The sequence below is a fragment of the Aplidium turbinatum genome, chromosome 17, assembly GCF_918807975.1.
Source record: "Aplidium turbinatum chromosome 17, kaAplTurb1.1, whole genome shotgun sequence".
In the NCBI taxonomy this organism is placed as follows: domain Eukaryota; kingdom Metazoa; phylum Chordata; class Ascidiacea; order Aplousobranchia; family Polyclinidae; genus Aplidium; species Aplidium turbinatum.
Genome location: NC_137488.1, coordinates 21086072 through 21109426, shown reverse-complemented (window position 1 = coordinate 21109426; position 23355 = coordinate 21086072). Strand labels below are relative to the sequence as shown.

At 40.7% G+C, this 23355-nt stretch overlaps 2 protein-coding genes across 2 annotated transcripts; both read left to right on the top strand.

The window, feature by feature from the left end:
* Positions 1-586: 586 nt before the first annotated feature.
* Positions 587-2773, top strand: LOC145786306 (lactadherin-like). The gene is made up of 4 exons (XM_082597945.1): positions 587-611; positions 712-858; positions 2051-2196; positions 2631-2773. Exons 1-4 carry the CDS (start codon positions 587-589, stop codon positions 2766-2768), a joined length of 456 nt encoding a protein of 151 aa, XP_082454071.1. The 3' UTR covers positions 2769-2773.
* A 5724-nt stretch (positions 2774-8497) lies between these two features.
* On the top strand, positions 8498-11913 carry LOC145786305 (lactadherin-like). The gene is made up of 7 exons (XM_082597944.1): positions 8498-8585; positions 8684-8778; positions 9578-9650; positions 9809-9880; positions 10082-10228; positions 11149-11318; positions 11737-11913. The coding sequence occupies exons 1-7, from the start codon at positions 8498-8500 to the stop codon at positions 11872-11874; spliced, it is 783 nt and encodes a 260-aa protein (XP_082454070.1). The 3' UTR covers positions 11875-11913.
* Positions 11914-23355: the final 11442 nt, after the last annotated feature.

Here is a 23355-nt window from a genome sequence, read left to right as displayed (position 1 = left end):
GGTCTGGAGGACCCCCAGAAGACATGGAGTTCGCCTTTCCGTCAAGATGGAAGTGGGTTTCATCTGAGGTCCAAAGGAGGTTAAGGCAACCTGATGTCTCCTCGATCTTCTCGAGCATCTTGACTGCCATAGCGCTCCTCTGCTTCTTGTCTGAGGCTGTAAGGGTCTGCATCGTCTGTATTCTGTATGGGTGGCAAGCCCTGATTCGTTCATCAGCACTCTCCTGCAAGTCTCACAGGACATACCGAGAGACTGACTTCGTTTACGCACAGAGCGTTTCGGACTCTGCTGGAGAGACTCCCTCACACTTTCGACCAGCTCGGCTGTCCGCTTCTTGGGACGTCCCGAGTGGCCTGGACGGTTCTCACTGGCAGTGTTGAGGTTCTCCACGGTCCCATACTTCTCGAAGTGGTCCACCCAGTTCTGAATTCTGCGTTTGGATGGAGCATTTTCACATTCGAACTGATGCATGAAACTGTGCTGGGTTTTCTTAAACGAGCTTGTTTTGCAGTAAAATTTAACACAGTGTATTCTTTGTCCCAGCTCCCACTGGGGTCTTGGTGTACTTACGGTTGTTGATTCTGCCATGTCCTATAAAATAAAGGCAATCGGTGAAGAAATAAAGGAGGTATGACATAAAGTGTACGCGGGGCCCTTTTTTTTGGGTCACCCTGGTATGTCAATCAGAGATTTTGTTACCTTATTTTCCAGTTGAGTTATGTTCGGTTGGAATCAAAACTGGTTTGATCAAAGTTGCTGACTTCACCGCCTCATCCTCTTACAGCACAGAATACAGTGCCAAATATGCAAGGCTGGACAGACCGGGCACCAAGTTTGCTTTCTGGGTTTCTTACATATGTAAGTTGAATATTTAAATCGATTAATTCCATTTGAGTTTTCACTTCTTGCTATTTTTGCCTGGATCGAAATTGAACATTTCAAGGGTTGAAAATGTGCCAGGTCAGGCTTGTTTACATCATTGGCGGTAAATGATATGTAGGCCTAGTAGCCTACTGCTACACCATTATTATCCCAGACAACAAAATTTATAACTTTTACATTGATCCAACGTTTGCCGACGTTGAATCAATGTAAAATTGACGGTTTTGTGTCTGAGATAATTCTCAGCAATCGTCAGTGTAAAATAGACAAGTAATCGTAATCGGTTACTTTGACATTGCAATGCTTCCATCCTTGCCTCCTCTTGGACAAGTTCATTTACACAATGAAACGAAACCAAACTGAAATGTTAAAATTAAATTTTGTTATTATGTTTTGTGGCTTTCTCATTATTCAGGTGGCAAAGCCGGGGAGTAGATATAAGCAGTGCTGTATTCGAGGGTATACGGCGGTATACGCAGTATACTCTCTGCTTTTTCGAGCAACTATTAGTATACCCTCTGGTTTTCCAAAGATAGCGCGTATGCTATCCTTAATTCTTGACAACTACTAACTAACTACTTAACCCTTTGAGGACCATAATGTGAGCTGTTTGATGTTTATTAATTGCAATGGACTACCTGTGGCTATCAATTTACCGCTAAAAAATATGTAAGATCCTGGCTGCTAAACCACCGATCAGCTAAAGATATATAGCCGAGCTGACTGCATAGCCAGCTGGATTGCCGAGTGGTGAGAGCCCTCGAACGGCAATCGAAAAGCGCCGGTTCGATACCGCTTACGAGCATGCGGCTGTGTCTTGGCAGGACATTTTAAGGCATGCTTGAAGGTGGTCACGAAGATTGGCTTCCTTGTCTTCCGTCCACATAATCTAAATCTTCAACCACCAGGGTAAGCCTGGATGCAACAACAAGCTAAGAATACTAGATCCCAACTTTATAAAGAGGTTAAAGATGTAGACTGGTTGGAATGTATTTATAGAAAAATAAACAATTTTGTACCTCTCGTCTAATTTTGATGTTGATAATTCATGTTATGGTAGAAATAAAACAAAGATTAGTATTTGCAAGTTATGTATCTGTATTTATCATTTTGGCAAATCTGACAGTATACCCTGTGCTTTTTTTACGAATACAGCACTGGATATAAGTGTACCTTCGCACTCCCACGAGGGTGACAGGGGTGGTCACCCAGGGGCGGTCAGACAGCATTGAGGACTGGGTGACGGGGTACAAAGTTGCATATGGGAACAGCACCGATGAGTTACAAGACGTGCAAATCAATGGAACAGATGTGGTGAGTGGATTGCAACAAATATTTGTAAACAACCATCTGTAGATCTTTCCCTGGTGTTTACAACTTGGCTGATCGTTCTTTTCAAAATCTTTTCCTTCTCCTGAATGTCTTTCAACTATCAGCAAGTTTATTAGATTCTGACTAGAACTGCAGTAATGACTTTCGGAAGCCGCAAATGGCAACACACTTCAAGTTTGCATTATTTCTGTGCAAGGTCTACTTCGAATCACATGATTTTTCTAACGCGATTCAATCAGAGCTTTTGCCAATTGAGTACCGCGGCGATCGCGACAGTGTTGCATCACAAAGCTAACGTGGCACGCCCCAGATAGATAGAGCTTGAAGGAATATTGATGCTGACTTCAGCTGTTTCGTATTTTTTTACAACGATTCATTGCACCTATCCCAACAATCGTTTATGTTTCATTTTGTAGATATTCGATGGCAACACTGATATGCACACCCACAAAACCAACATGCTGCCTCAGCCAATCACAGCTCGTTATTTCAGAATTATTGTACAAACATGGACGAGATGCATTTCACTGCGGATGGAACTCATCACCTGCTGACCTATGACCTTGTAGCGGACGCTGCTGTTCAGCATACACGCTCATACATAGCCATCAGTAGGACGAGGGACGGCAACATTCCTGGGCAAAGTCGGCAAGGAATGATCGGACACGAAGTCGTCTTTACTGCCGTATCGTTCACTGACTCAAATTCAACCGAATAGTGCGTGCTTATAAGTGTAGGCTATTTGTTGAGTTTTGCATGAAGCAAGTGGTTAGGATCCCCCGCCCGGCGAGCCAGGTGTATAAGGGCTCCATTTCGGCGAAGCTCAGCAGGTTGGATGCCTGCGAGGATTGGTAAATACTCTGTTGGAGTTGGGCGCAGGCATCCAGTTACAGTTCGCAATGCGTCGTTGATTGGGCTGTCGATGAGACGGGTGTGGGCATTTTCACAGGAATCTCCCCGGCAATTAAAGTCAAGACACCCCTTTGTGCCAGCTGCTGTTGAATTACTACATCCATTCAGCGATCATGCCATCAGCGCAGCACACTTCATGGAAGACAATTGGAATGCAGCGTGGTGTGCCACCGACACGAAACTACATCGTTTTATACCTCACCCGGTGGCGCGCCCCCCTGGTATGGACCTGCCTCGGCCGACTTGGGTTAAGCTCAACAGAATCCGAACCGGAGTCGGTCGCTTCCATTCCAACATGCACAAGTGGGGTTTGGCTCCCTCACCGGCTTGCGAATGCGGCGCGGAGGAACAAACTGCTGACAATGTCGTTCTCGAATGTCCGATCTATAAGGCACCAAATGGAACGCATGGTATAGCAACGCTGGACGAAGCTACACTCACCTGGCTCTCCATCACCTGCCCTGAAATTTGATTTGATCTGGTCTCAAACGAAAGAAGAAGAAGTGTATTTGTTTATTGATTTTAATCTTTGACTGAGTAGCGCTTTCAAGGAATAGAATCCAGTAACACAAAAAGTAAGAAAACACCCGAATGACTAACGCTCCACCACCAAAACTGGATACAATCTATTGTCGCTTCTACATTGTTAACTAGCTCGATTACAACCGGAACCGACTTGAGAATTGAGTCTTGAGTCAGAAATCATATTACTGCTGCACCAAAATCATAGCATACAAGTTCTAAACATAACACTATACTGATCCAAAAACGTTATACCAGCAGCAGCAGTAGAAGCAATAGCAACAATAATACTGATTGTATCGAATCATGGTTTAAGCTTCTTAGGAAAGGTTCTAGTTTGAAATTGCGAGCTTTACACACGATCATACAACGCAACACGACGGCAGATCTACGTATCGATGAACTATAGTTGGAATTCAGCAAGGCGCCTTACAAAAGGTTCATGGCTAGATTGAATTTTCGAGACGTGAAGAGCAGTCTGCGGTATGCGCTCAAGGGCCAGAATCTTCTGGAATACAATTCTAGTGACGTGGAGCGCGTGACGTCACAGACAGAGCTCTCTGGCGCTACAACCTCACATCATCTTCTGACCTTTGACCCGACATTTTCTGACGATCCTTGTAAACAAGAATGCTTTCAATCCTGCTTATAATTTGTTCGCATAGCGGAGTAGGAAGAAACTCACCACCGCATTTTTCGTCCCATAAAAATGTTTCCCAATTTTGCTTGAATGGCGTCATTAGCAAATATATTGAACATCTATTGACTCAGCCAATTCATCTCCAAGTTAGCGCGCTTTGACGATAAACAAACCAAATTATATCTGTGTTCTCTTCTTTAACTTAAAGTACTGTAGTTGACAACCCAATCTTTCAACCTGAATCAGCGTTTTAGCCTGTGCAGTGTGCACGTCAGCACAAACTTTACAGGTTCTATGATTCTGCTTGCTGGCGGTCCACTGACAGAGAAGCCGCCAACTTCATGTGATTGTTGCAATTAAAATGATCAACAGGCTTCTAATCTGATTATTTCGAATTTGTTTGTTGCGTCATAAAGTGGTTTGGGTGACTTTTTGCGCTCCTAAAGTTGTTTCTTTATGATTGTGGGCGAGAAATTTCCATTCCAACCCCACTAATCCACATCCCTGACTTGTCGGTATTGTAAGAATCGATGAAACGCATCAACTGTTATGTCAGAATTTTCTTGATTGTGTTTCCTTGTGCAATGTGCATCTGTGGTAGTCTGTTGTGCAGAAAGCGATTTGTGAGGTGCAGGGCCATTGACAGGATTTCTCGGGCCCGGTAACAATTTATCTTCGGGCCCCTTTCATCGACAATGTTATGAATATAAAGCTTGCTGTTAAAATGAGGATGACACATGCCGTTCAAAGTGGAAAATTAAGAGGAATAGATCAAACCCGATATGCCAAAAGCATGGTTGTTTAACAAATCTTGCCCAATCTTAAAATTTCCATAACCGCAAAACTTACTATCTCTATTTAGCGGTTGCTTTTTTGAACTTTTATTTGTCACATGGCGCTAGAGATATTACTTCCCGATTCCATTGATGTTTCACTGATCATTCTAGGCTCACCAGAAGAGAATTTACAGCAAAGTTAGAGCAGATGGTCAGAAAGTTTTCAATTTGATTTGAGAAAGGTTTTTAGGCCTAGGTCAAACATTTGATGATTGCAGCAATCTGAAAAGGGTTTTGGTCTAATTTTTAGCCCAGCAATAGGGATAGCAATCTTCTAACCTGCGCCATTTCAGTTTTTGAGTTTAAACAAACATTAGCTTGTTTATTTTGAAATTCGTGTTTCGGGTTATATTTCACTAAATATTCGTGGTTAGGGAAATCACTATACTAGACTAAATTTTTATTTTACTGTTTGGTGGCTGGAGTGGCTATTTTACCACGAGAGAGCTGAAGTGGGCCCGGTACCCGGAAGGGGGTCCGGTATTTTACCATCTGACGGCTGAAGTGGCTGTTTTAACCTCTGATGGCAATTCCTTTAGATCTGATTATATTAAGATCTTGATAATGTTTGAAGTTGCGGGAAATCTTTTAAATACGGGCCCCTTAAATGTTCCGGTTCCGGGTCCAAAAGTACCACCTAGACTCCCCTGTCAACGCCCCTGGTGAGGTGCTTCATGTTCTTTGTGGCTTGCTTCTTGATTTGAGCAATGAGGTGACCGAGTGGAAAAGTCGCGTGGCTTCGAACAAAACCATCCTGGTTCGATACCCGCCTAAGGTGGAAGATGAAACTCATCTCTACCCAGGTGTAATAAATTACTGTAGGTGGGTGTAGATACCAAAGGAGGGGCGAACGAAAGAAATGGCCACCCTACTCTTGTTAGCTCCGAAAGTTCAATCTGATGAAAGCCACATCTTCTCACATCAGTCATTTAATTACCGAGTATGGGGTCACCTTTGAAAGTCATTTAAATCAGTTCTAACATTTCGTGGATACCATTGAAAGTTATATAAATATTGCCATGGCCACCTGAGGTTACGGCTTGACGTGAAACATTTTGAAAATTTTAATTACCGCTACTGCCAGTGACTGACTGAAATGTTTTAAGATTATTTTACTTTTTGCTAACTCGTAAAGATGCAAAATAAAAGCTTTTTTGCCTTGGAGGAGCACTAGAAAACTGAAAAAAAAAGTAATGTAATTTGAAAAGCGATTAACAGTCTGACCGAAACTTTCGGAACAAATTGTTTTTGTTTTTCAACGTCTGATGATGCTAAAACCCAATTTATCATCTGGAAAAGACAGTAGAAAGATGTTGAATTATAATTTTTTGACAAATTTCATTCAAACAGTCGCCAAAACTTGGCAAAATCGAGAAAATTCTGCAGAATGTTACAAATCAGGTCTTATCTCTAGGTAGCCATGATAACATGTGGCCCTACTTTTAACCTTAAAGTTAAAAAAATTAAGACCATTTTCGGCAATATGGCCTAATGAGTAATTACCAGTGGCTGCGTTTGCCAATTGTGGATGTTCTGAAACAAAATCACCGACTATCAAATGCATCGATGGATTACAATGCAGTTTCGAGACGAGTTTCGCTCCAAATCTATTTTATGATTTGCTTTTCAAAAACTTCAGTAAATACAGCTCTGGGTGCAAGCCTGAATTTATTTCAGGAATTAAAACAAGAAATTCGTGCAATTTTTCTGGCTTCGGTTTCAGAAAGTGCCAATATTTTAATCGACACATAAATTATCAAAAACCGTTCGATACACCAATGAAATCAGTTTCCGCTTTCACAGAAGAAAAAGAAGACAGTTTGTAATAAATCAAAAATAAAACTTGGCAACACATGACTTTGCTGGTGATTGACACGCACGTTTCCAATTAAACAAACTCACATAAAGACCAGCCGCGTTGTAGTCACCTCATATTGTTCCACTGCATGAAAGGGTAGAGATGGTTCGTGAGGAGCGATTGTCAACTACTGAAACCAACAAAGGGAGTGTGCAGCTGAATTAATTAGCATGCGGCTGAAATGCTCCGTTGCACTTCTTTGCTGCCCTACAGATCAATAGGCTGCAACAAAACAACAAGAATTTCTGAACAAAAGTTGTGCAAGTAAACAATGCTGCTGTTATTAGAATGACTTGAATATAATGAACTATAGTCGGTCCCCCCGATAGCTCAGTCGGTGAAGCTCCAAGAAAGTGAAGCAAACAAAGAAACTTCAAGATCAAGTGACGATGGTTCGACTCTTGGTGTATGCGCTTGAGAAACGAATTTCAAGGACTGCTTTCCATTCAGTGGGACCTAGTGGATAAAGTAATTCCAAGACAACACTTCAACAATCGGAAACTTTCACTCTGTCATCTCGCTGACCGGCCCTGCCTCAATGGTTCAAAGCCTGTATTAGTATGCGAAACTGCCAGGATTAAGCTCTCAGAGACTTTCTCAGTCCGAGGATAATGATCAACAAACAATGAACTCGTCGAGCACTTTATTCGTTCGCTCCGATAGTTCAGTGGTTACGCGCCCGGCTCAAGATCACGCGGCGCAAGTTCGACTCTCGGGGTGTGCTCTTGAGCAACGCATTCTAAGGACTGATCTCCATTCAGCGGCAACAACCCTTCAACAATCGGAAAAATTTACTCTGCTAATCTCGGTAACCGGCCCTACGTCAAGAGCCTCTACAAGTAGGCTATATGCGAAACTACCAGGAATAACCTATTAAGGCTTTGTCAGTCCGAGGATAAAGATTCAAAACCAACCAACCAAATCAATTGCATAATAGGAAAAATAAATTGATTTCCTCAATTTAATGACGGAAGTTGTGAAGTAGTGTAGCGCAAAGATGAGGCTTGATAAGACGATGTCAATAACTACTTTGTCTCATGCAAATTGCTTGTTCGTCGTTATTGTTGATACAATAGACAAAAGCAAATATGAAAACTGGCAACACTAGTTACGAAGCCGCAGCATTAAACAGGAGCCGGTTACATTCCAACATACACAAATAAGGTTTGGCTCCCTCGGCGGCTTGTGAGTGCGACGCGGAAGAACAAATTGCTGATCATGTCGTTCTTGAATGCCCCATTTACAAAGCACCTAATGGAAAGCATGGTATAGCAGCACTGGACGAAGCTACGCTCACATGGCTTTCCATCACCTGCCCTGAAATCTGAACAACCCTGTCTCATACGAAAGAAAGAATCACTGCTGGTTGGATTGTTGTCAATAAAACAATAATACGTTTTTGTCAGATTTTTCTTTAATCCACGTCAAATAATTGTCAGTGGCCGTTAGTGGAAAGTTTATAATCACCGAATTATTGCATTGATCACAGGGTAAGGTTTATACGAAAGCGTAAAAATGACATCAAGGCTTGCACCAGGAAATTTCAAAAATCCGCTTTCACAAGGAGATCCAGAAGATATCACTGAACTACATCGGGAAAAAAGTATAAAACTATGAATCTTTGTGACACGAGTAACAAATGAAATGATTAAAAATGTTCAATATCCAATCGAACAGTTTTTCAATGCTTCATTTCCACAGGGCAACCTCGAAGGAATTACACGACCATTGTAGTTGGAATTTCATTCTTAATCGCTCTTGCAGCTTTCGTTGTCTCAATTGTGGTTTTTGCAAAAGTAAGATTCTGTTTAGACAAAATATTTTAAGCTTGGCATTGCTAAACCACTCATTGAAGTTTCGATCCCCTAACTCAGGACCCATCGCCACAGTTGATAGTTTAACGTTCTTGCTTGTAGATGAAGTGTTACAGTAACAAACCCCCACAGTTACAGTATCAGTTATAGTATCAGGTCCACCACAATTTATCGGAAGCTGTTTCCTTCCACAAACTGTTCCCGCAAGATCTGTAGACCAGAAACAATTTGTGATTCCAGTTTTCTATTCAGTGAACACTGAGATGAAATATTGAATGACAAACTGATTACATGCTTAAACGCAGCACTTAAAAAAACCTTCGTTGACCTTTGGTGATCAAAAATACAGTTATCTCCCACTCTCATCGATTAAAACATTAAAACGGTTTACTGCTGAGTAGACGAGACTCGTCTTCATTTTAGATCAATCCATTCAACAAAATGTAACATCACTTAAATCACTGGGAATAAATAATACTTGCCAAAGCTTGAAAAGATCAGCTAAGGCTATAATATTATGGGCTGTTTTTTTTTAATATTTTTGTTTGCAACATTTTCTTTCATTTCCATTTTTATCTTAACTTTTTCTGAAGGTGTTGCGACCGTGCGAAATCCTCCAACTTAGTAACTTACTTCGGTCACAAGCACGTTTTAGCATTCGCGTTTTGTCGCTTCTACCTTTTTCTCGACCTTTGCTATGTTGACGTGTATTGTTTTTGCTGTGATGGTCAGAAATAAAAACAACTGAACTGAACTGATAAAGTGTTACTGTTTTCTTCAGATGAAAACACTAATGCTCCAATCTCCCATCCCACGTACAGCTGCTTTCAATGGCCCGGATGTTCAATCTTATCGTGAGTCGTCATGGTGATGGATTGGACTTTTCTTGATTCCAATTTCGTTCTTAGTTCATTGTTTTATATTCTTTTATTGAAACTACAAATAAAAAATAAATTTAATTTTGCGAAAAAAAATTACACTTCTTACAATGAAGAACATTTTCTCTCTCCAGAAAAGGAGACTAAGAAGTCCTTGCAAGAAATGAACACAACCCTCAATAGGATTCTCACGTACGGAGATAAAGGTCAGGTTCATCAACATACAAACCGTCAATAAGTCTTTGCATGTTATGGCACGACAAAGCTCATTTATGCTTTATTTAACGGGGCAAGTTGTGTTCGAGTAGGCTACGTATCGCTTCATTGATTTCAACTTTTACAGAAATACAAAAGAAAAATGTTTGTTACAAGTTTTGTTTTTTTAAATCAAATGAATTGACTTTCAGTGGAGTTATGTTCGGTTGGAATTAAAAGCGGGCGCGTCAAAGACGCTGACCTCTCCGCGTCGTCAAGCTATGACAGGATGTATGGCGCCCAGTATGGAAGGCTGGACAGACCGGGAACGTTGTTTGGCTTCTGGCATCCGAAAATATGTAGGTTGGTTCGTGAAAGGTTTACGTGAAGTCACGTCAGTGGCGTAGCTAGGGAATGTGCCGGAATATGCCGCCCGGGGCGGATTCAGATTTTGCCTCACCTTCAAGGAAAAGCATGTGAAAATGAAATGCGTTTTTTTATCAGATTATAATCAAAGTCAAAAATCGTAGTCTGAAAGTGCCGCCCGGGGCGGTCCGCCCCCTCCTAGCTACGCCACTGAGTCATGTGATCATTTCTAATCTCGACATGCGTTGTCAATTAATTACTCCCCTTATCCGTGAATACTTTCGAAACTGTTTGAACTGGTTGGTTTTGAATGTTTATCCTAGGACTGAGAAAGCCTCTTTGGAAGCTTATTCTTGACAGTTTCGCATACTTGTAGACAATTTGACTCACCGACACAGGCCCGTTCTCATATTGACGAAACTTCTGTATTTGCTGTCTTGTCTCAAACACCAACCAATCAGATGCCGCGTCGATTTACGTCAGAAGCGACGTCACAAGATTGCGTGAAAAAGACACGCACGAGCAGGTAGTTCTGTCAGCTATAAATAGCTCAACTGCTGAAAGACAATCTACGCTTACAGTGCAAAATGCTAACAAATGCTAGCCTGCAGCGGTTCTGATGGAGCCTGCGGTTTTTTGAAAACAAAAGTAGGATGTGGGTCAAAAAGGTTGAGAACCAGTGCTCTAGATCATTGAGTAGAGATGCCCATACAATGCGTTGTGCTTGAAAATGCCAAAATGCATCCCTCAAGAGTTAACCGGCGCTGCTCAACCTGGTATTTTTTATTGTAAAAACTCGGGTGCGGTACTTAAACATCTAAACTATTGGGGCGTTGTTTGTCTAAAACAAATATTTGTTTCGAATCATCTGAGTTTTACTCATCTAACTTTTCAAACGTTCTGTGACGAACAGGTCGAGCAGGAGAATGGTTGCAAGTTAATCTTCGCACCCCCACAAGGGTGACAGGGGTAGTCACCCAGGGAAGGTCCGATGATTTGGAAGACTGGGTGACGGGGTACAAAGTTTCATACGGGAATAGCACAACAAGTTTGCAAAATATTCAAGATAATGGAATAGATCTGGTGAGTGGATTGCTATGAGATGCGTCCGATGAAACATCTGAACCAAAGTGGCCCTTGGAAACACACAATGACAAACAATTCGACCTATGACCTATTCGACCTTCGACTTTCAATTCGACCTTCGACCTATCATTGGCCACAACCAATATTGATTCATTTAAGAATTAAATTGAAGCAACGTATACTTTTAATACTTTATAGAATATTTTTATAAAAGTTTCTTAAAAAGTCTCAAACAATAACTTACATAAACACAGTCTGTCACCCATACGCTTTCATCTGTTGCTTCTCATGCCTAAACACGTTCAAATATACTGTAAAAAGCAAGCAAAGTATTTTGCAAAATTTTTATTGCTGTGTTAGTGTAGCGGTTTATTACCATACTTTTGAAAATTTTTAAATTCTATTTATTTTGTAGATATTCGATGGCAACACTGACATGCACACCCACAAAACCAACATGCTGCCTCAGCCAATCACAGCTCGTTATTTCAGAATTATTGTACAAACATGGACGAGATGCATTTCACTGCGGATGGAACTCATCACCTGCTGACCTATGACCTTACATCATCTGCTGACCTTTGACCTGACATCATCTGCTGACCTTTGATTTGACATGTTTGATTTGTCTGCTTGTTGTCTACAGTCTGGTTTTCGCAATACTTTCGATTCTTCCAATGATCTTCTCGTTTAAAGTGTTTGAAGGGGAGTTTCCCTGAGCTGTTTTATGCGGCCATATTGCACATGAGGCAAATATATTATGGCGATAGTTGTGAATTTGCAATACACAGTACAAATATTGTGTTCGCATGACACACGAGCAATCTGTGAAAGAAAATTTATGAATTCTTTTTAAAATAATAAATTGTGATTAAATTCTCTCCCGAGTTTTCTTCAACGATGATTTGATAAACCAAGTTTTACATAAATGACAATCCACTCTATTGCTCTAGTTTTTGGTATGATTTGATAAGGTATCGAACCTCGGCTTCTTAGAAGTGGCAAAGTTTAGATGACCATTGGAATTATTATAACTTAATTATGTTTTTGCAATAGTTTGGACACAAGAAACTTAATAGGCTGCCTCTTGGCCAGTGATGTACGCGCATACAAAAAATATTGACGCCGTCAGCGTAAACGCAAACGTTCGAAAAATCATACGCCGCATGCGTCAACGTAACTTGTAAAAAAAGTTGGCGGCGTCAGCGCATCCACCAGCGTAAACTAATTTTGTTTGCTAGGTGCCAAACGTTCACACGGTATAAACCACTCGAAACAAACAAGTTTTATTTTGAATTTCCACGAAGAAACACAAGCATCTGCAAGTGTTCATCGGACATTTTGCTGTGTTTTGGTTCCAATATGTCTTTGCCCATTGAAAACATTCTTTCAACTGCAGCGCTGCAAGGTATTGACGTGTTATAGCGAAAAAAATACATTAAAAAGTATGCGTTGACGCTATGCGCTAAAAAACCGCGAAAACTTTACGGCGTAGCCTCAAGCGCAAACTATCCAAAAATGTGGCCGCAAGCGTTAGCGTAAACAAAAAGTCTACGCCGCAAGTTTGCGGCGTATACGTACATCTCTGCTCTTGGCACAGTTTGAAAACTTCCTCGTTATTCAGTTTCGTCGCCTCGAATGTTTTTTCTCAACTGCTTCATCGTTGAATTTAATTTTTCAAACATAATTTTTCCTCCAACGTAGAAAATAACCGCTCGCATATCTCTCTATTATAAAAATCTATGTTTTATTTTTTCTCTTCGCTTCAACCGCACTGCATCAGTATATGCGCTTTCATTTTGCGCACAATTTGCTCTGAGGCAGTAGCGCCCCCAGAAAAAAGTTTAAGGGGGGGCTAATTCAGAAATGTCGGTTGAGTGATTTGCGACAATAGTGACAGCTGTGGCGTATCCTAGTGGGTTGAGCAAGGAAAGCAATAAAAGTCGTGGAGGTAAAAGCGTGCCAAGGGCACGCGTATTTTAGGGAGGTCCGGGGGCATGCCTCCCCGGAAAATTTTTGCAAAATTACACTCAAATAATGGATTATAGTGCTTTCTGGAAACATTTTCAGGGTAATATTTGTATGAAATTTATTAGCAGATAAACAGCTGTTAACTTAAATGAAAGGTAGCTCTTACACGAACGGGCAAAAACTGTGGCTCAAATTAGAGAACACCAAAAATTCAGCTTAAAGTGCCCCTGACAGGTTGGACCCACGTATAATAACTTTTCTAAGCATTTTCTAGCGCAGAATTATGTTTAGCGAACTTTTTAATCTTAACCTCGAAGCTCGACTGGTTAGGGCGAAATTTATACAAAACGACAGTTCCGCAGCGCCACCACAGGCGAAACTCCATATTTCACTGCTCTGGGACGACTTTGGTGGTGTTACTTCATCCTGGGTGGACGTCGTTAACGACGGATGAAACAAATGCTTTCTAGATGTAATTGGTGGATCACAGTTTGGTCGGAGTTGGTACAAGCGGTTGCTTTTTTTAACGATTTATTGTTTTTTTTGCAGTTTAATAAAACTGTACTGGATACGTTCCTACAAAACCTAAACTATACTTGAAGTGAAAAATGAAGAAATCGTACGAATCATCATTCATATTTAATTCATCATCATTCATCACTATTCATAAATAAATAAAAGTTCTCCCTCTCTCTCATAATGTGCCTTCAGTTGGCCATTGAAATCCGGTGTAACGGCCATCTGGACTTGAAAATTGTTTCGGATTCGCCAAACAATGCACGATGGCCGCACAATCCGATTGTTGCTCCGAGAGCATCACCTTGTAGTATCCACTCCAATACATGCCTGTAAGCGACTAATTACCGATACTGCCTGCAAGGAAATAAAATCACTTCGTTTAGTGTGCATTCTTTTTAGGGTATTTTTAGCCTAATGTAGCATCCTTACTCTTTTGATAGGTCTCCGTTTTCTCCTTTCGGTTTATTGCTTTTTCTCCAGTTCTTTTTGCTCCTCATAAAAAAAGTCCTCAGAACTGCAGGATGTAAGTGTGCTTCAAAATCGGTCAAATTGGTAACACAGCTAGATGCATCTTTCTTCAAAAGTTCTTTCGTCTGTGGCACTTCATGACAACATACACATTCATTGGGCTGGGACATAGACTCGCACTTGTGGCAAACGCACCACCTACAGTTCCCAACACGCCACTCATTGCTGAGAAGATCCAAATCGGTTGGTGGTGTTAACAAAATCATCTCCAGTGAAGTGAAGAGAACATATACGACTAGTTTTGTATGGCCCACTTTCGAACACTTGAAGAAAACTTTAACTATTTTCTTCTCAGCACCTTGTTTTGTTTGAAAGCATGAAAAGATAGCACACGTCTTTGTCACTGACTCTGTCACATATACAGCAATTTCCAGGCATTACCTCAACCATAAATTAAGGGTACTGTCTGTGAGATACTGCTGTTACACTGCAAATGACTATAGCCAGATTAGGACAAATAAAAAATTATCCAAATTGTAGCCCTACAAGAGTTTAGAAAAATTGCAATTTCAATTGAATTGAGATGCTGTTTGATAAAAATAAACTCAATCTATTTGATCTAAACCTGATAGTAATAATAAGTTGACTTTTTCATTTCGGTAATTATCATTTTTCACATGCTTTAGACCAATAGAACCCCACACATTGACGTTTTGGAGCAGTCGTACCATACCTTACCAACTCACCACAGAGAAAGAATGTATCCTTCCCACCCATGGTGACGTAACAGCGAGGTTGCCGTTTTTATTTTCGCAATTGAATGAGTGCCAGATTCGCCGAAAGTGAACGAAAGTTTGCAAGCGTGTAACTTAGTAGCCTGTTGATATTTTTTACGATTAGCTGGTCAGGGAAGTTTGTTAGTGTCATCTCTTTGGTATCTTAGGTAAATTTAGCAAATTTATTTTCCTGTCAGAGGCACTTTAACTGCTCAGTTACAGCTACCTACTGCTGTAGTAGCCAGGATATCAGTGTAAATTTAACATTAGGCTCAAACTTTTCCTTGCGAGGCAGATATAACCCTAAAGCCTTAGATCAGGGGTTCTTAACCTTTTCTCCCTTATTAGGCTACCCATTTCTGTCCAGATCAAAGTCCCATTACCCAAAATTTAATTTTATCTATATTGACATATTAAAAATATAAAACAGCGTTATTCAACAAAAACAACATTTAATGCAAACAAGGACGTCAATAGTGTCAGTGAGACATTTGCTCTTGTTTTATGTGTAGCCTACAATCGGTGCAATATTTGGTGCGATTTTGAATAATTATTGCACAACGCAAATCTGCCTCCAGATCTAACAGCTTGTTTGAATGTCTGCTAGGAATGCCACCCTGTTCTGAAACATTGTATTTGAAATATCCGTCTTCAATCGTTGTTTATGTTGCATCTCAAGAAATTCAGTAACCTCTGGTGAGAAACACACAAGCCGAATCAGCATATTTCTATTTGAGAGCCAGCGTGCGGTAGGCACTTTAACATCACCCACTCATCGAAGAGTGCCTGCTTTTCAATGTGAAATTGCTTTGTGGTTTAGTCACAACTTTCCTTATAAACTCCATTGATTGCAGTCATTAAGATCCTTTTTGCACTCAGTTCAGTTGCAGAAGAAAAAATAGTATTAGCAGAGAGTGGGAATCGAACCCACGAAATCGAAATTACTACTCCTTTGCCCTAACCATTAGGTAACGCTGGTTGCGGCAAGGCATTCAGTTAAATTTCTTTATATCAAAATCTTTCGATCAGAATATCACGTGTCGAGTCACATGACTGAAATCAGCTGAATCGCGAGTACGCTTTTTCGACGAGTGGGTAATGTTAAAGTGCCTACCCCAGCGTGCAGAAGTATGAAGCAACAGAAAATCATACTCCACTTGCTTATCTTGACATAATTTTTACAAGAGTCGTGTATTAAGGCCACTCGCTTTTATATAGTTCATAACTTTAATAGCACAATCAAGTGCTTGCGTGGCTGTGACATAGTTCTTGAACAATCGGAAACTTCACTCTGTCAATCTCGGTGACCGAGCTTGCGTCAGTGATTCAAAGCCTCGACTAGTATGCGAAACTGCCAGGATTAAGCTCTGCAAGAAGCTTTCCTAGTCAGAGGATAAAGATTCAATCAATCAATAGTGTTGTTGCGAAGATACCGAACAAACACCATCAGTTGAGAACAGGGCCAGATTTAGCTGATGGGGGGCCCGGGGTACTTTTAGATCGGGGGCCCCCCTCCAAAATTTTTTTTCAAGCCTACGGCGCGAAAAACCACCTCTGCGTCTACAGTAGCATCAATCCAGCACTGCACAGCATTTGCAAAAACTTCAAAGGCTAAAAGGAAGAAAAAATAACACAAAATCACATTTTTTCTACGTAGAGGGGCCCTTCAAAAGTCGGGGGCCCGGGGCACCTGCCCCCTCTAACCCCCCTCTAAATCTGGGCCTGGTTGAGAAAGATTTGCAACATCAACAGACTCATCAAGCTGTATTCCAAACACAGGAGAAGCTTTGATATTTGTGATTGTCACGATTTCTTTCTATCTCTTACCAGGAAAAAGACTTGGAAAGGTTCAATGACGTAGTTTAATGGGTCAAACCGAAAAGCAGTCAATTAAATGTCGAATAATTCTACTAGTGAAATGATAATCTGACTTCTTGAAGAACTTTAACGAACGGCTTCTCAAATAACTCTAAATTCGAACACAATTTATATCAGCACCAATTCTCATCTACTTGTATTCAATTACTTCAAGTCTCAATCACCAATAATTTCTGCATCAACTACCAATCCACAACTCATAGCACAACTCTCATAATCAACTCATAATAATAATAATAATAAACATTACACAAACTACACCACTATTTATAGTTGGTTGTTCAGTCCAGTAACTTCGAGAAGGTTACGTAAGGTTACATCATAAAGAACCATTGTTCTATCAAGCAGCATTTAAATGTAAACAACAGAAGTCTCTAGAATGTCACGTAGGGAAAATGATTCCAGAAAACACATTTTACATAATACAGATTTCGTAATCAGAGGTTACTTCAGGTCATAACCGATAATAACACATCGCACCAGAATTCTACAACCAAAACAACACGTTCGTTGAAGATACAAAGCAAGCCATCGCGAGGCATTGCGCCTTGATTGTGACATACGCCCCCCCTTAGAATATTGTTGCAAACAATATAACAACACAATCAATACAAAACATATTATAAAACAATTAATTACTCAATAATCAATTCTCATAAGTCCATCGTTGCATGATCTACCAACGATAGCTTTACTCAAAACAATAATCACGTTTTCGGCGAAAGTCTCCAACGTCCTCAACATTTTCGGTGCATCGGCGAGCGAGATGACCCATCTTCCTACATCGGAAACACCTCTTCTCCGGACAGTCCTTGGCGAGATGACCTTCTTTATGACAGTTGTAGCAAGCCTTTTCATCAAAAGGGCAGCTCCTGGCTATGTGTCCAATCTCCCCACATCGATAGCAGTGGTTGTCACGGCAACGTCTGTTTTCCGAATGTCCGCCGTCAGCAACGCACTCCCTGGCGAAGTGTCCGCGTCTACCGCATCTATAGCAAACTCCAAATGGTCGTCGCCTGCCTCTTCTCCTCGGTTCTTCGCGCTCATTGTATCCATGACCGTGAGATCGTCGCTAATTATCTGCAGAACAATCTCGAGCAAAGTGACCATTCTTGCCACAAGAATAACAAGTACCGTAACTTCAGAATTTCTCTCAATAACATTTCCGATTATAAGATCAACTAAAGAGTTTTGTAAACATAACGCTTTCACAGTCCCACTACAATACGGAGTTTCGATATATATCTTCGCTAACGGTCCTTGGATTGAAGTGTTATTTATCGACATCACAATTCCAGTTTTTCCCGTTAATTGACTGTCTTTTACTAAATCTCTCCTCACCATTATACCCGTAGAACCAGAATCACGTAAAACTTTTACCCTTTTGTTTCCAACTTTTCCATCTACAACTGGCAGGTAATCTTCAGGTATTATTTTTTCGCAAACATCTTCATCCGGTCTCTCCTCGTCAAGCGCTGGTTCATGAATCATTATCGCACAACCACCTCGATAAACGTCCGTGTCTTTATCTTTTCCAGACTGATTGGATAGGGAAAACGACTTGTCCTTGCATTCCTTCGCTTCGTGTCCTTGCCTATTGCAACGATTGCACCACTTCCTCGATTCCTGATGATTTCTGTTAGTCTTCTTCCGGCAGTTAACAGCCTTATGACCTAAGCCATTACAATTAAAACAACGTACTTCTCTTGGAACCGCACCTCCTTTAAAATTATTTGTTTGCTCCTCGTCATTATTGAATGACAACGTCTCTTCAGTCGACAACTTCTCATCATGAGCAACTAAGTACTGTTCCGCCACACTGGCTATGTCTTCTAAAGTCTTCGGACTTCTCTCCATTAAATAAACAGACAGATCTTTTGAACATGAATCTGTGAATTGTTCCTTAACTATAAGGTTTGCCAATCCGTCCAATGATTGGTCGGCCCCCGAAAGTTCAAACCATTTTAACAAAAGGTTTCTTAAACGTTCAGTAAATTGACCTGGGCTTTCGTGTTATTCAGGCTTTGCCTCACGGAATCTTTGACGGTATCCATGCTCAGCCACGGTATCCACTCAGCCACTGTCGGCAGCAGTGGCTGAGTGGTTAGCGCTTTGGGCTCGCAGTCGAGAGCCTGCATGTTCGACTCCAGCCACCAGCACTTGCTGTTGTTTCTCTGGGCAAGAAACTTTACGATAATTGCCTCTACCCAATGATCGACTTCGAGTAATGAGTAGTACCAAATTTAAGTCATAAATAGAGTAGACAACCGGAAACAGACATTGCAGTCGGCTGCAGCGTGGGTCAGGTGTACGTCGGAAGGCGTAGACCGATGCATAGCGCTCAAGTCCGCTTTCCCGCAATGCAGGATAAAGATAATAAAACAAACAAACAAACAAACAAACATGCTCGGTAAAATTGTATCGCTTTAACAGAGCTAACTTCAATCTGTCGTAGTTCATGGCCTCTTCTTGCGAAAGTCTTGAATATACATCAAGAGCTTGTCCCGATAATAACATACTTAGCTGGGTAGCCCACGTCGACTTCTCTAATTTGGCTATTGTAGTATATCTTTCAAATCTTAACAAATAACTATCCAACTCATCTTTTTCTTCAACAAATGATGGCAAATTTGGGCGTCTAACTTGCGCCACAATAACATCTCGAGCATTATCATTAGTAGAATTAGATCGCTCACCAATGTCCAGCTTTTGTCTTTCTAATTCAAGTTTTAACTTTTCCAATTCATATTGCGCTCTTCTTTCTTCAGCTTCTGCTTCGCGTTGCGCCCGATTCTCTTCGGCTTCTGCTTCGCGCTGTGCCCGCTTCTCTTCGGCTTCGCGCTGCGCCCGCTTCTCCTCTGCTTCAGCTTCAAGTTGTGCTCGCTTCTCTTCAGCTTCAAGTTGTGCTCGCTTTTCTTCAGCTTCAAGTTGTGCTCGCTTTTCCTCAGCTTCAAGTTGTGCTCGCTTTTCCTCAGCTTCAAGTTCTGCTTTCCTTATTTCACGAGCAGCTCTTCTATCTTCTCTTTCGTCAGCTTCTCGCTGAGCTTTTTGAGCCATTATCTTGTGATACTCTTCCATCACAAACTGAGACTTTTCATTGTCACTCAGCCCCATTTGTTCAGCCATGCTCCGTAAGTCTTCAATCATCTCATGTTTGACGGCATCCGCCATTTTGACAGCTTGTTGTTAATTTATTATTCTCTCAATAAATCTTTCGGTATTCTTCGGTTTATTCTTTTTCGGTTTTTCCCGGACGAGCCCCCAGAATGTCACGATTTCTTTCTATCTCTTACCAGGAAAAAGACTTGGAAAGGTTCAATGACGTAGTTTAATGGGTCAAACCGAAAAGCAGTCAATTAAATGTCGAATAATTTTACTAGTGAAATGATAATCTGACTTCTTGAAGAACTTTAACGAACGGCTTCTCAAATAACTCTAAATTCGAACACAATTTATATCAGCACCAATTCTCATCTACTTGTATTCAATTACTTCAAGTCTCAATCACCAATAATTTCTGCATCAACTACCAATCCACAACTCATAGCACAACTCTCATAATCAACTCATAATAATAATAATAATAAACATTACACAAACTACACCACTATTTATAGTTGGTTGTTCAGTCCAGTAACTTCGAGAAGGTTACGTAAGGTTACATCATAAAGAACCATTGTTCTATCAAGCAGCATTTAAATGTAAACAACAGAAGTCTCTAGAATGTCACGTAGGGAAAATGATTCCAGAAAACACATTTTACATAATACAGATTTCGTAATCAGAGGTTACTTCAGGTCATAACCGATAATAATACATCGCACCAGAATTCTACAACCAAAACAACACGTTCGTTGAAGATACAAAGCAAGCCATCGCGAGGCATTGCGCCTTGATTGTGACAGTGATGAGTTGTGATTTGTTTGTTATAGATCTATAATTCTAAATATTCTGGTTCAGCTGATTACCCACCTGCTATCCTGAAATTACCCACATGTGGGTAATTACCCATAGGTTAAGAACCACTGCCTTAGATTTTCTCATTACGCACCGGAATAATATCCAACAGGAAGCAACTTTGAGATTGCTTCCACAGATTAGTTAAAAGAAACGTAAATCGCGTAAACTTTGCTCTGCTTTTTTCCTTTGTTTCTTCGTATAGCAAAAACGAGAGCAATGGATGCGGTACGAATCTTTGCTTCCGAAAGCTTCCAACTTTTTAAAAATTAAAACCTAGACGGGGACATGAGTTAAAAACTGTTCTAGTTCGTAGCCTATTCAGGTAAAGAAATTACGAAATCATTTTACTGAAAAATATTATCTTTTTCTTCAATTTTGGTAGGGGAAGCAATGCTTCCCTTGAGGATACGCCCCTGAGTCACAGTGACAATAGGCCAATGCCCATCCCTTTGATTAATATTTAAGGCACTCACGGCCCACAACCCACCGGTTGCCGATACATCAGGATTTGTTCTCTCAATCAGATTACAAGTTGGCCTAGTGAACCCCATGTTACTAGCACCATCAGCATCCACATTCCTACGTCTACTCTCGCAATCTCCTATAGATCTTGACTTTTTCCTCATGTATGACAAAATAGAATTAGCTTTCTGTTTGCCAATACAAATAAGTGCGAAAACAACAACTAGCACGAAAACAGTTTGAAACAAAACACTAATTTTGTAAACAGTAAATTTGATGTGGACGTTTTTCCTACTTACAAAACATTCAAAATTAGATCGTATTTTCAACTGAAGTCCTAGACGCCTTCGTCTTTCTGCTCAAATTTCGCATACAGTTTTACATGTCCGTGTGATTCAGCATTGACGTACCGTAGCCTACATCGGTATGTCCACCAAACATTTGACGACGAGAGCATCTGAACTTTAAAAGTGCCATCAAAGACCATAGCATGGAGTGTTCTTTTTGTACCGATCGAAAATTCTCTGCTGACTCATTTAAAATTTTACGCAAAGGCAAATCCCAATTTGACATCAAAATTCAGGAAGCAGTGTCAAAAGCTACAACTCAAATTTAAACAAAAAATTAACTTATTTGCTGGAGGCGCGTCTATTTTCCTCAACATTTACTTGATGTAGGTATCATGTTTCCTGTGGTGCAAATTTTTTTGTAGTTATTCACGTAGTTGCCTTTTCCTAATAGTTGAAATTTATTGTATTTTTACAAATATTTTCAGGTTCCTGATGAGGGCTTAAGTTAAGCCGAAAAGGTTCTAGTGTTAAAACTATTTGTAAATATGTAAAATATATTGTTATAATGATCAGCCCTGTTGTATTGTTGTGTCTTATTCATATCTAACCTGTAAGCAAAAGGTATAAATGGGGAACATACAAAAACTTGATTTTTGGTGGCGGGTTTGGGGGGGGGGGGCTTGATCCCCCTTAGCCCCATGCTGTGTGCGCTACAGCTCTGAGGGTGCCCGTTGTCATGATGGGCAAACCGTCAGTAAAGCAATAAAACAACTCGTATGTTTCAAATTTTACTTTCGCATTCATCAGATAAACGTTGTAATTATTGGTAGAAATGCTTCTTCACCTGCGCCATTGATCGGTGAACATCAAGATAGTGATTAGACTTCAGTCGACAGGAATGCCCTTTCGGAGGAGGGAGATTTTAGAGTAGAACATATGGTTTCGGTTCTTGGGGAGTAACATCTCACCTTCCCTGGCTGCTGAATCTTAAGCCGGAGATCTCTTGCGGTAGATTTTTTGGCTAAAAACGTAAGACCTTGATATGCCCAAAGTGAGCGTTCTCAATCTGCATGAATTTACCTTCTGTGGTTTCATTTTATTTGTTCAAGGAATGATAATTGTAGCGGACGTCGTATAGTCCAGACCATGGATCGTCGTATAGTCCAGACCAGACTATCCACTCATACCTAGCTGTGAGTACTTAGCCTATAGCAACATTCCGAGCGCGGCAGTGCGGTGGGAATAACCAGAGAACAATATCTACTATCTAGCCTTCTTGATTACATGCATGATTTTATTGTAGAAACAAATCTTCAAATCATCACATCAACTTACAGGGTTGCACTTGCAAAATGTCTCGATCTCAATTCAGTTCAACCATCACCGCAACTGAACTGGAATCGTCGCTTGACTACGAATAGAACATGGCGGGCTGATTGAACGATGTCACCACTCAACGACTGGGAAACAAAATAGTGCTGAACGACTGAGAAAAAATCATAGCTTACTAATGGCATTTCAACTAGGGTTGCCAGAGGTTAATATAAAAAAGAGCCCAAGCTGATGCAAAAAGTAGCCCAATTTTTTGGGGGTTCTAAAATGGAGCCCGAGCAAAAAGATAGGCTAATATACAAAATTATTCCGGAGCGCTTGACCATCAGTTCCAAATTTTAAGTGTTTTTCCAGTTCTTCACATCTTTCAAACAGATT

What these genes read in the sequence shown, in the direction of transcription:
- LOC145786306 (XM_082597945.1), top strand. Translation starts at nt 587, where the DNA reads ATGTCCTATAAAATAAAGGCAATCG. An exon ending in CTATAAAATAAAGGCAATCG is followed by an intron (nt 612 to 711) that starts GTGAAGAAATAA and finishes CTTATTTTCCAG; the next exon opens with TTGAGTTATGTTCGGTTGGA. An exon ending in TTTCTGGGTTTCTTACATAT is followed by an intron (nt 859 to 2,050) that starts GTAAGTTGAATA and finishes ACTGGATATAAG; the next exon opens with TGTACCTTCGCACTCCCACG.
- LOC145786305 (XM_082597944.1), top strand. Translation starts at nt 8,498, where the DNA reads ATGACATCAAGGCTTGCACCAGGAAATTTCAAAAATCCGCTTTCACAA. An exon ending in TGAACTACATCGGGAAAAAA is followed by an intron (nt 8,586 to 8,683) that starts GTATAAAACTAT and finishes TCATTTCCACAG; the next exon opens with GGCAACCTCGAAGGAATTAC. An exon ending in CTTCTGGCATCCGAAAATAT is followed by an intron (nt 10,229 to 11,148) that starts GTAGGTTGGTTC and finishes TGTGACGAACAG; the next exon opens with GTCGAGCAGGAGAATGGTTG.